Raw genomic sequence first — 13,769 nt, 5'->3', positions numbered from 1 at the left:
GTCCTGAAAAAAGTATAAAAACTCTTGTCTTGTCTGTCTTCGTGTCAAAAGTGATATTCCATGCACTATGGCTATGTCTGCTGTCCCTGCTCCCTCTTCCTCCACTTTTAAAGTCATCGATGAAAACTAAGATCGTGCTAGATGTGAGGCCTTGTATCTTCTCCATTCCTTTAACATGTTAATTGACACACCCAGCGGTTCAGGCACAACAGACTTTGTGCAACGTTTGATCAAACATAAACATCATTTAAACGATCGTCCACCTCAACGAATCGTGTGGTGTTACAAAGAGTGGTAATCCACGTACAGTCTCTTGCTAGAAAGTCAAGGCGATTCCATCGTGTTGGTGGATGGCATTCCTGGCGAAGACGGCGTGATCGTGTCTGACCCAAGTCAAACCCATCTGGTCATCTTCGACGACATGTTAGGAAAAGACGAAGAGGAAATTAAATTGTGGTTTACGCGCAAAGACATTGAATTTTGTCTGGGAAACACATCCCTTCGTTTAGCTTAGCCCGTCAGAATTACATTCTCAAACCACCAAAAATGTAACACTCCAATCCAAGTCAGAATGTTCCGCACTAGTCCGCCTTTATTAATAGCTATTATAGAAAATATTATTTAATGACCCCCATTTGAAATGGCCCAGTATGTTCTCCGGCTTGTCATAACTCTCTAATTCCCTAAACTTAAGGATACAATGACATATATGTAGGACCGTTATCGAATGGACTGTAATTAAAATTCAATGATGCCCCAACAGAGCAGATCCCATCCCTTGCAGACAGCAATTTATTGTGATTCTATCCCACAGAATGTACTGAAAAATTATCTCTACAAAATTATGCACAATTATAATAATCTAGAATTTCGGTCATAATTCATGATTGTTACTTTGCAGAAGTATTGCATACTTGATGGAACTGAATCACAATCAATTTAATTGAATGTAAGTCATATTTTTGTCCTTGTTGACTCAACGCATAAGTAGTTACTGAAGTCATGAAATAATCCCAGGCAGCCACCATACCAGTTAATGTCTCCCCCGTCTCTTCATCCATGTAAATATTCTATTCTTTTGTATGATTGTATGTATGTATGTATCTATCTATCTATCTATCTATCTATCTATCTATCTATCTATCTATCTATCTATCTATCTATCTATCTATCTATCTATCTATCTATATATATATATATATATATATATATATATATATATATATATATATATATATATATATATATATATATATATATATATATATATATATATATATATATATATACACACACACATACATATGCAGCGGTTCAAAAGTCTTCATCGCCTAAGAATTAATTAGTATTTTTTACATAATATTGATGAAAGAATAAGGTACCTATTAGGAATGTGGTTCTGTGTCGATGACAAGCGAAACATTTCGGAATCTTTAAAGTCCATGTTCTTTGATGATAGTTTGTCCCACGTACACACGTACATTAAGACAAGATTTGAGGATATGTATATAACACCCCTGCCACATAATTGTATGTTTGCTGACAACTTATCTTTACTTTCGACTGTTTGTATAAAGCTATTTGACTGTAGAGAGGTGTCTTTTATAGATGATGATAACTTAAAATGTCGACACTTGTCGCTTGCGCTACACTTCCTAAATGTACTTGGCCACGTCATGGCACTCACATAATAATGAATATATTACCAACTTTTGATCAGTATGCGTATATTTGTACCAAGGATCCAGCCTAATTGAAATGAAGATTTAGTTGTCAATAAATAGAAGCGACAGCCATTAACAAATGTTCATGTTCTGGTGACCATTTATGTTTGCTATCCACATAACAGAAAAAGATTTTGTATTTTGTGGAAGTTACGTTCAGAAACGTTTTGTTCCGACTGACATTTTTCTGTTTGACAGAATGCAAGCTTGGAATTTATTTATGAAACAATTGGTTAACTGAATATAATCTCACTTAGCTGTATTGCAGGTCTTTTAAGCTTACCGTATGTCGTAGGTTCATTAATGATCGTATTCAAACCAAATGGTTCATTGTGTAGTTTCGTTTATATACACAAGTTCAAAATCAATTTTCTCATTTTGACAATGATAAAAGAGCGGTTAATATCTATGAGAAAAAGACCCAATACAATCTAAAAAAAATTTATACTGGAGACAGGATACTAACTTAAAAAGAAATGGTTAGCAATGGCGTCAACTGGTCGAATAATTTGAAGGAAAAAAGAAACCAAAATATAATCTGTAACAAGACAAGGATACAAATCAGGGCAGGTTGACCTCAGAAAAATCAAGTCGAACAGTGTGATTGTGAACATACTACAAAAGAAAAAGTCCGTTATGTGTAATAATCAAACCTTCTAATTATAACAAGGATTTATTCTTGTAAACATTTGGAACTTACCAGAATGAAAATTTCATTAGGTAATAGTTATTTGTAGAAAATGGTAATTTTGACTTCAGGTCATGAATACGACTATGTAGTATTGTTACTTGGAAAAAAATATTCGTACTTCAAGATCTGAGCAAAATCAATGGGATTATTTTTGTGTCCAGTTTTTTATTTGGGTCGGAATTTATTTATTCAAATTATGTAATTCAATTGACTATTCTCTGGAAATACAAAGTGATCAAAAATAACATTCTTGGAAATAGACTTGGATTCATAGGGAAATTTAAATAAGGACATATTCGTGGAACGTATTATTGTGATTCAACAAAATATTGTTGGCACATCACTACAACACAGGTCACCACAGGTACATGAATACGTCCAGCTTTATATTTAATTTCGAATATCACTAAAGTTTATTCAGAACTTTAAATATTAGGACTTGTGTTAAAAATTCCATGATTACATGGGATTAATTATCAATACAGTAGGTTCCTTTTTCTACGTTTTTACGTTGCATTCTAGGGAAATAAATTGTTTTCAAATTTTACAAACTTTTATGTTCCCATTTTTTCCATTACTTAGTGTAAGTCCATCAAGTCGTAATAGTATGTATGTATGTATGTATGTATGTATGTATGTATGTATGTATGTATGTATGTATGTATGTATGTATGTATGCATGTATATGTGTATGTATGCATTTTTTCTTAAATTGTACGAATAACGAGTTCTGTTGTTTATTGTAGGTTTCAATTTCGCTGTCAATAAATCTGCTTATCAGTCGTCAACAACGACCTGGAACGGTTTCAGCTGGACGGCTGATAAGGCTGTAGATGGTAATACAGATGGAACAAATCCTGATGTATCCAAGACCTGTAGTGCAACACAAAATGGTTGGGGCGTCCATACATGGGAGGTTGATATTGGCTTCCTGATTATTGTAAAGACCATAATGGTTTATGGAAGAAGTGATGGCAGTAAGTTTCCTTCGTTATTAGAATGCAGGTACATATTCTATCCTTTAAATGACTATTTTAACAAAGCTTTAGCAAACATAATACTAAGCCCTAAAACTAAGTCGAGCGTATGAAAGGTAGCGACATTCATGTCGTAGTTTCACTTACCCTCATTTGTCCTTTTGAATAGGTAATAACATAACTGCAATATATCTTTGTCAATGTGTATGTATCAATAAATACATTTAAATAATAAAATATGAAGATAACAAACAGTGAAGCAATATATGTACACTCTTTGTGCAGACATGGGTATGCACGTTACTTGTCTCATGCAAGATTCCATCGTCTCAGATACCTATATCAGATATATGTATAAGCAGTGAAAAACTGTCATGAAACGAAACATTTGTATATAACATAACTTTGCTTATGCTTATATATGTTAAAGTAACCATATACGTTGATAAAAACATCTGAATAATTATTCTAAAAGGACTATTTCTACTTTAGTGGATCAGCTTTCTGGTCTTAAGGTATTCCTCGGCAATGCTACGACGCCATGGTCTGCTAAACAACCGTTAGTAGAAGAACAGCCAGACAACAATCCACACACATTTAGAGTTAATGATTCTTTAGCCCGGTTTGTATCAGTGATACGAGAAAACGTGAACATTCTTGCCATTTGTGAGGTCGTGGTCGATGGTGGTAAGTGTATTAGCATAGATATGTACCATATTCTATCTTTATTGATAATGGAATGACAATGCAACTATTGCTTTGTATTCCGCTCGTCATTGTTCGAATATTCCATTTCAATGAAACTGTAATTTATTCAACGTAGATGTGATTTAATTTGCTATTTTGCATTCCTCCACAAAAGAGGATTGTATTTTTTTCTTGCAGCATTTAGGCATTTCATTTACTGAGATAATAAGCAGAAAAATCAGGTTGCCTTGAATCAGTAACGTGACATGATAGATGCAAAATTAAATTTAAAGAAGTAAGACTAGTTACAAGCTAGAAATTAGGTATTAGATCAGCTAGAAAACAATTATCACTTTCTGTATCTTCTGGGTCCAGCATCACATAAGATACGTGCGGGGTATATAGAGGCTACATTTTATTGAAACTTCGTTTTTAGTTCAAAGGTAAAATAACAAAGCTTAGTAATCATACACATTGACAGTTCGGTGTATAATGTTTGCCAAACATTGATGCCCGTAACTTATTGCTACGACTCTAGGTCATAAATTAAGTAACAGAAATAAGCAAAACCAACAATTTAGGTAAAATAAACAAGTTATTTATTTCTCTGCAATCCAAAAATAATCATAAGTGACTTATCAAAAGTCCAACATGAAATAATAGTTCAATGATTTGCAATAGTCTTGATTGTTCTGATGCACCATACTAATGCAATATATAATGACTCCGAACGAGTTTTCAATAATTCAAATATAATGCGATATACAAAGTCAATGAGCTCTTAGTAATATTTGAGTAATTTAAATAAAGAACTCATCTCGAGTCATATCTCAGTACGGTCATAAACTCTGATAACAAATGGATTCCAGGGAACGAATTGATGAGTTATTTGTTTTTCAAGACCCTATTTATAAATATTTTCACTTGATGTAGATGTGAGTCATTGAAGTTGAAAGCTTCAATCAATTCGCAAACAAGCCGGGCCAAAAATGTTCCGAACACAAAAGTTGTGCAAACATCACTCTTGACTTCATTATTGAATGCCCTTATGTTTTGTTTATGAGGGAGAAATAGTACTTTTTTGACCGAACCGCTTTTGTTCTTTCTGACGTGGCTTAAGACGGAGAGCATTAACACATCGAGTTATCAAAATAATCGTAATGTACATCTGTTTTAAAGGACGTGTTAAAAACCAATGATACAAACTATTATTGTTGATTTGATTTAGAAAGGACCTTGATAAATACCTCATCCTCGAAAGTAAATTAATGGAACGTGTCATAGTATCTCAGCTTGGAAATATGTTAAAATTTTCAAATTCGCTTTAGAGTGAAAAGTCCGTGTACTTCACATTCTTGATAAATATCGACTATCCTAGTTAAAAATATTTGTTACAAATTACCTTGTCAGAACTTGGATATTTTATTCACGAGCGGCATAATTAGATCTAGTAAGCTTTCTTGCATGTTGCTCAGAATTTATAAAGAAATTGTTTGACAATTACAGTATCATATATTCTGCACTTGTAAAATGCGATTTCGTGTACTTTCTGAAACATACAATTGGTATTTCTGCACATGTCTTCTGGTATTTCTTCTCGTTATGATGATAAGACATTGACGTATGGGGTCGATGAAGGATTTAAATTTCAAAGTGACAATACATATCTGTAAATTCACAGAGTAAGAATTTGAATTTAGCGTTTAATGGAAATAATGCATGCTTGCAATCTCTTCTGAAGAGGTTAGAGCAAAATTGGTCAATGATATCAATTTCTTATCATAAGTTTCAAGTGAAATTACATATGTGCGCCTGTTAGTGAGAGACACACATCGCGCGAGAGATTTATCGGGTTCATTCGGGACAACCTTACAAGAAAAGCAAAATCAACTGCGAAAACATACACATAGTAATGTTACATTGAATTATGTACACAGTTCGGAGTGACAGGAAGGAGACGGAACATACATATAGTATAGTCGTCTTTGGCAAAGTGAATAATCCTATAGCTAATGAAAAGATAAATAAACGTACGCAGCCAGCATTCCATATTGAGACAATAATAGAAATGCATTTCTTTTTTCAAAGTATAATATTCGCTGTTTTGATGTTAATGTCATATAGGGTAGTACTGATTAGTGCGGGGGAATGGGATCAGATTTTTGTTGATTTATCATATATTTTGATTCAAGTACAGTTTTCTAAATACCAGTATATAATCTGCATACTGATCTTTCGTTTAGTCTCCATCTGATATGTTCTTTTATGTCTCATACAATTATTTTAATGATACCTTTCATGGTGATACAAAAAGTTACAAAACATCAATGGCATCAACATCTTAATATAAAACTAAATACTGCATTGAAAGCTGCGAACATGGAAACTATTTCGTTCTCAACGCAAACATTTTTCGACTCGGATTATATTTTGTATTTACTTCTTACAAGATGAAGTCTCATGATATTCACACACACACACACACACACACATATATATATATATATATATATATATATATATATATATATATATATATATATATATATATATATATATATATATATATATATATATATATATATATATATATATATATATATACAGAATCAAATACACGTCTGAATATAGATGTATATGGTCCTTGAACCGTAACTAGATACAACATCCTTTTCTTGATTATGATGCTATAACTGCAATTTAAAAGCCTGTTTCCGGAGAGGTATATCACTTGAATGTTGTCATTTCATTGGACAGGCAGTTTATTATTACCATTTAGTCACGTATTGATACACGTTAGTCGATTTAGTTTCTTATATATTGGAAATGTTATTATAAGCTTTATTAAATCATTGTTCAAAATGTGGTAAGATTAAAACAACTTGTGACAACTATCTGGTGTGATAAATTATTCTGTTAGAATGTGATAAAGGAATACACACACGCAGACACACAGACACAGACACAGACACACACACACACACACACATATATATATATATATATATATATATATATATATATATATATATATATATATATATATATATATATATATATATATATATATATATATATATATATATATATATATATATATATATATATATATATATATTCACTTGAAAGCGAACTCGATACAACCTCATTTTCTTTATTATGATGCTATAACTGAAATTTAAGAGCCTGTTTCCGGAGAGGTGCATGAGTTGAATGTTGTTATATGATTGGACAGGCAGTTTAGTATTATCATTTGGTCACGTATTGACACACACTAATAGATATATGTAACCCTTGATATACTTGTGATAGAACATCTCTTTTTCTTAGAGTGTCAGAAAGGAACATTTGGCGATGGATGCAATGGAACTTGTGGGCACTGTCTTAACGGCAACGATAGTTGCAATAGTACAACCGGACATTGTAGACAGGGATGTGAGAGAGGATGGAGTGGTATAACGTGTAAAGAGGGTATGTCTTATTTAACTAAAGCTTTCCTAAGTTATTTCTAATTACCGGTGGTTCCAGCATTCTAGCGTTGCAAAAGAAAATAACATGAAGAACCTACTTGCAAGATAATTTTGGTGAAAAATAAAATTATCAAACATTTTTACGCCTTTATTGTAAAATAGATTTTTGCACAAACTGATTAGTGCACAGTTCTTTGTTTGTTTTAATTACAAGCTGAAAGGTGCTTACAGGAGTTCTGCCTTGATGGTTCTTAGATGAAAATGTTTAAAATAATTCAGCCTTGGTAGTTCTTAGAAGAAATTACCAGTTTGTGGACCATTTTCCTTTTACGGCATGCGCATAACTACCAGCTGATTATATTTGTCATGGATCTCCAGTGTCACTTGGGCGGTGAGCCTGTCGGAGACCTCTTGAGTTATAACATTAATAAGATTGGGTCCATCCATGCCCCTTCGCTGGATGATCCAGATTGAGGGTTGGCGGCCGTTGGCGTTGACAATGGTACCTTCTTTATGGGCCTATTCATCGCCTCTTGGATTTTGGACCTTGATTGTCTGACTCTCTTCACTGCCATTTGCAATGCCGCCGCAGCTCTCTTTGTAGGGGTCATTCTGTAAGGAATGCCACAAAAAGTTATTTACATACATTTCAGTGTATTACTACGTAGCAATCGTTGCAAATGAAAAACCCTTATTGTAATGTTATGAACATCACTGCTCACTGTTGTGAGATGATGCACAAACTTGGTAATAGTAAGAAAGAAAAATATGAAGAAAAAGGATAAAAGAACCAAATTTGAACATTATGAACTGGTTTACACACAGGCCAGTGATACGCAATCAACTGGTAATCTCAAAATTCAGTGGGACGGAATCAACTGGTAAACACACAGGCCAGTGGTACGGAGTCAACTGGTAATCATAAATTCCAGTGGTACTGAGCCAGCGTGGAGACAGAAGGCTAACATAAAATCCAGTGGTACGGAACCAGCTGGCTAATACACAATCCAGTGGTAAGGACCCAGCTGGAAAACAGAAGCTAATGGTACGAAACCAATTAAAAGAAAAGGGTCCTCCTACGTACAGCTATGCCCGAGAAAGCCACACAAGAGCTCACAAAACCATGCAAAGTGAAATCAAGAAAGTGCAATTACATTTTCAATCAGATTGATGAACAAACCAACCAAACTGAAAGACCACTTGTCAAAAAATTATGCAGAACGAAATGACCGAAAATTGGACGACAAAGTTCGAATTTCGAATAATGATAAAGTATTAACAAAGCATGACACAATCATATTGGAAATGTTTGTTATTATTCCACAAATGGCTCCTCCGACCGACCATCGACAGAAAATGCAATCTTCCAATATGTTACAACGTTTCGTCCATCTTCGACACCGCATAACAAAGGTACACAAAGCCAGAAAAAAGCGTATTACAGGGTTCATACAGAATTCTGAATGATGAATCCAAAGACTTTTCCCAAACTTTTAAGGACCACACACATAGATTTCCAAGACCTAGTTTCGCTAACATTTTGTGTATACAAGTTATGTTTTATGAGAAAACAAAGAATGCAAAATAATGTAATATTGTTTAATGATGAAATTAAACTGAACGGGTCATCAAAAGAAAGAAACTAGGAAAACTCGACTACATCTAAATCCAACAATATTGGACAATTTTATTTGTGATTACGGAAACAAATTAAAACGTTGGGTTTATTTCAATTTTTAAATAATTTTAAAGACCTCAGAGTAATCAGCTTCATTTTCCCAAACTTTCAAGGCCTTGAAAATGCTTCCTCATTTTCACAAACTGTCAAAGACCTTCAAATACAGCATGAACCCTTGTATTAGGAAGGTGCACCTATTGTGCAATATCAGACCTAAGAATAAATCAACCAAACCGAAAGATTAGGTTATATCTATATAAAGGAGTAATGTAGCATTACTCCAAGCACTGGCCTAAGGAGAATTACTCTAAAGACCATATACTTATATATATATATATATATATATATATATATATATATATATATATATATATATATATATATATATATATATATATATATATATATATATATATATTATTACGACAATGTATATTAAAATCCCTATGGTCGACGAATGTAGGGACATTGATTACCACTAGTAGTATTAGAACTATTCCCACCCTACCGCTAAACAAGCATAACAATAATTCGCTCCATATTGGGTTTCTGCTTGGTATCGAACCTAGGACCTCTGAATGCGAGATAAGACAACTATCGCCTGCCTACACGTTCCAGCACCCATACTACCACGGCCACCTCCACATCACCAAACAAATGATGTTTTGGTATCCGTTCATATACGGCGCTAGAACGTGCAGACACTCTCGAAACTTAGATATATACATTATTTGTCTGAAGATACCTTGGCACTGGCAAAACTAGGCTATATCTATATAAGGGAGTAATGTAGCATTACTCCAAGCACTGGCCTAAAGGAGAATTACTCTAAAGACCATATACTTATATATATATTATTACGAGGATGTATATTAAAATCCCTGATTACGGAAAGAAATTAAAATGTTTGGGTTTATTTCAATTTTTAAATAATTTTAAAGACCTCAGAGTAATCAGCTTCATTTTCCCAAACTTTCAAGGCCTTGAAAATGCTACCTCATTTTCACAAACTGTCAAAGACCTTCAAATACAGTATGAACTCTTGTATTAGGAAGATGCACCTATTTTGCAATATCAGACCAATGAATAAATCAACCAAACCGAAAGATTAGGGTTATACATATACCCCCATTAATAGACCGCGAATTGGGAGATACATTAATTTGGATATTTGAACTTAAGTGCAACAATTTGGCACACTAATGTTATACCATTTGAGATAGTGAAGCTTGCAATAACCGTTTAGTCGTTTGCAATTACTCTTACGCACATATATTGGTGAAATGAATTTATGCACGAGACGATGGGAGGTATATTTACGTTGAGCTTTATGGTTCTCTGGTTTAATTTTGTGTACGACAGAGAGATTGTTCGACTATTCTGCCCCCAACCACATGCATATAGATTTTAGAATAGCACCGAATATTAAAATCTGGACGCAATCGATCATTTTTTTCTGATTTCAAATGATGCTGCAATCTTTTACAGATGGAATGAACCAGTATGAGTGTGACTTAATGTATAAGAAAATAAACGTTAGTAGAATTTGTGGAATGGAAACAAGTTAATGTAAGTAAATACTTAACTTCCAGGACGATTCGACTGGGTCAAAATTCCAGATAATGAGGAAGGTAAATAACAAAGGAAAAATAATTTCTACAAAAAAAGAAAACACCTCCGCAACATAGAAGGAAATTGGCTCAACTGAGAACACAGTCCCTAGCAGAGAGAATCCCTCCGCGCGCTGCCGGAGCGAGAGCATTACGATTGGCTTCGCAGAACGCGTGATTGAAAGCTTTAAATATTTTGGCCCTTGACAGAGCTTTACACGACAAATCTGGCGGAAAATTGTAGACCCAACCACACCTCCCATAAATGTCCTTACGCGATCGTAAATCGTTATATATATATATATATATATATATATATATATATATATATATATATATATATATATATATATATATATATATATATATATATATATATATATATATATATCGAATCAAATACACATCTGAATATAGATGTATATGGTCCTTGAACCGTAACTCGATACAACATCCTTTTCCTGATTATGATACTATAACTGCAATTTAAAAGCGTGTTTCCGGAGGGGTACATCGTTTGAATGTTGTCATTTCATTGGACAGGCAGTTTATTATTACCATTTCGTCACGTATTGATACACATTAGTCGATATATGTAAACCTTGAAATGCGTTTGATACAAAAACTCTTTTTCTTAGAATGTCAGAAAGGAACATTTGGCGATGGATGCAATGGAACTTGTGGGAACTGTCTTAACGGCAACGTTAATTGTAATAGTACAACCTAAGTTATTTCTAATTACCGGTGGTTTCAGCATTCTAGTATATTGAAAGCAAATAACACGGGGAACCTACTTATAAGATAATGTTGGTGAAAAATAAAATTATCAAAAATTTTTACGTCTTTATTGTAAAATAGATTTCTCCACAAACTGATTAGTGCACAGTTCTTTTTATGTTTTAATTACAAGCTGAAAGGTGCTTAAATGAGTTCTGCCTTGATGGTTCTTAGATGAAAATGTTTAAAGGAATTCAGCCTGGGTGGTTCTTAGAAGAAAATGTACCCGAAGCACTATTTAAAAGTAGCTCAGTTTAAAGTGAATGTTCTTAATAGAATCGTGGGAAGAAGACGCGAATAAATGGAATTATTGTAAGCAATGCACGTCATCTTTGACAAAAAACATTGAATGATACGACATTTTAGGAATTATATACTGTGGTATGGTAACAACAACAATTTCATTGATCCATAAAGCTCAATGGGAATGAAGCATTGAAAAGACCATTTCATTGCTTAATAAATCATTTAATTTCATATATAAGGTGCCATTGTCTAACTTGATTATATTTAAAATAAACTACCGGAAGTATATCGTTTATTTGGTGAGGCAAATTAAAACAATCTAATGCATGCACGAAGATGAGAATTGATCATGGTTGCCAGAAGTTACGAAATAAAGAAAACCCCTACCTGTATCATTGACAATGATTACACCTGAAATTAATATAAATGCTCTAATTATTTGCCTATTAAAAACAGTGCAATTCGATGGTAATCGTAAAGCACGATACGGATAGGTACACAGCTTACACTATGCTCCAAACCATTTATGACAGATGCATTCTTTTCCAAAAGAACTGATTTTATTTTCTTATCTATTCGAATTGTTATTATAGGCTTTATTAGATCATTGTTCAAAATGTGGTTAGATTAAAGCATTTTGTGACAACTATCTAATGTGAAAAATCGTTCTGTTATAATGTGATAAAGGAACATACGGCTATTGATGCAACAAAATATGTGGCATGTCTTTGACCATCCATAACAGTTGTTCAACATCAAACGAAATATACAAATATGACTGTGAAGCTGTGTGAACAAGCATTCCAATCTGCAGATGCAGCTATACTTTGAAACAATCTTTAGTTTTTATTAGTTTGATCTTGTTCCCATAATTAACTCTCCTATAAGATGGTCGCCTTTTTATTGGTGTCACGTTTATGTGAAATTCGTTCGTTAAATATCGTAAAACGTCACGCTATATATGTATGGGAATTCTTATATAAGTAAGCATAAATGTAATCTCTCATCGGTAGATTTCAGGATACATGAGCTAATATCTTAGTTGTGTATAACGTTAGCTGGTCCCTTGTTACGTTTCAAAACTTGTATTAGATAATTAAAGGCTTTAGAATGATTGGAATATGTTCAGTGACTCTTATTTTCCTAAATTTTGTTTATTATTTTGGAAAGGATTTCTAATTGTAATAGTTTTGTCTCCTAAAACATTCATTTAAATGAAAATTATAAGGCATGTTATATAGTGATAATAACGCTGATTGTTTTCAATATTCACCATATGTTCTTGATATGCGGGAAAACTGCATACTGATGTCTACAGTTTTTGGGATGAGAAAGTAGAAGATATAAATCTTAGAAAATTCAAATGGCTTTATGTGGGACCAAAATTTACCTCTACGGGATGAACAACTTCAGTTTTCCTCTACAGAAGGAACAATCCCAATCGTTAAAATGAGCTAAGACGCTTAGTAAAAGATTGCTTTTCTTACATAGTGTGAAGCAGGTTTGCTTTTCAAAATAATACAGGTAATATAATCTAGCGAATATATTATCTCTGTAAAGTTACGTTCAACAAAGTGTCTGGATTTTCACAATTTAAATTTTGTTCCGCGAGAAAATACGAAACTGTTACCAAAAGGTATAATGGCCATATAACCTTTCATTCACTGTGACTATCCTAAAGTTTTCTAACGTATTTTGTTAGGTTGCAAGACAGGAGCATACGGCTACGGATGTAATGAAACATGTGGCATGTGTTTTAGCGGCAACAACAGCTGCTCTGGGATTGACGGACAGTGCAATCTTGGTTGTGAAGCTGGATGGCAGGGAGGAACGTGTAAACAGGGTATGTCACGTCCCTCTGGAAAATGGAATCGTAATTTCGAACAATCTGTATGGGATATTTATATAT

General features: G+C 33.4%; 1 protein-coding gene across 1 annotated transcript in view; it reads left to right on the top strand.

The window, feature by feature from the left end:
* Positions 1-13,769, top strand: part of LOC149796571 (uncharacterized) — a 95,362-nt gene that overhangs the window by 50,730 nt on the left and 30,863 nt on the right. The window contains exons 2-5 of the mRNA XM_089961274.1: positions 3,162-3,392; positions 3,885-4,079; positions 7,410-7,550; positions 13,563-13,703. Of these exons, the coding sequence (XP_089817400.1) occupies positions 3,162-3,392; positions 3,885-4,079; positions 7,410-7,550; positions 13,563-13,703 (708 nt within the window). The remainder of the gene's footprint in view (positions 1-3,161; positions 3,393-3,884; positions 4,080-7,409; positions 7,551-13,562; positions 13,704-13,769) is intronic.

This window comes from Sinohyriopsis cumingii, chromosome 6, assembly GCF_028554795.1.
Source record: "Sinohyriopsis cumingii isolate HCF-2022 chromosome 6, ASM2855479v2, whole genome shotgun sequence".
NCBI lineage: Eukaryota > Metazoa > Mollusca > Bivalvia > Unionida > Unionidae > Sinohyriopsis > Sinohyriopsis cumingii.
Note: the sequence above shows the minus strand (reverse complement) of the source record. Positions and strands in the feature narration are given on the sequence as shown.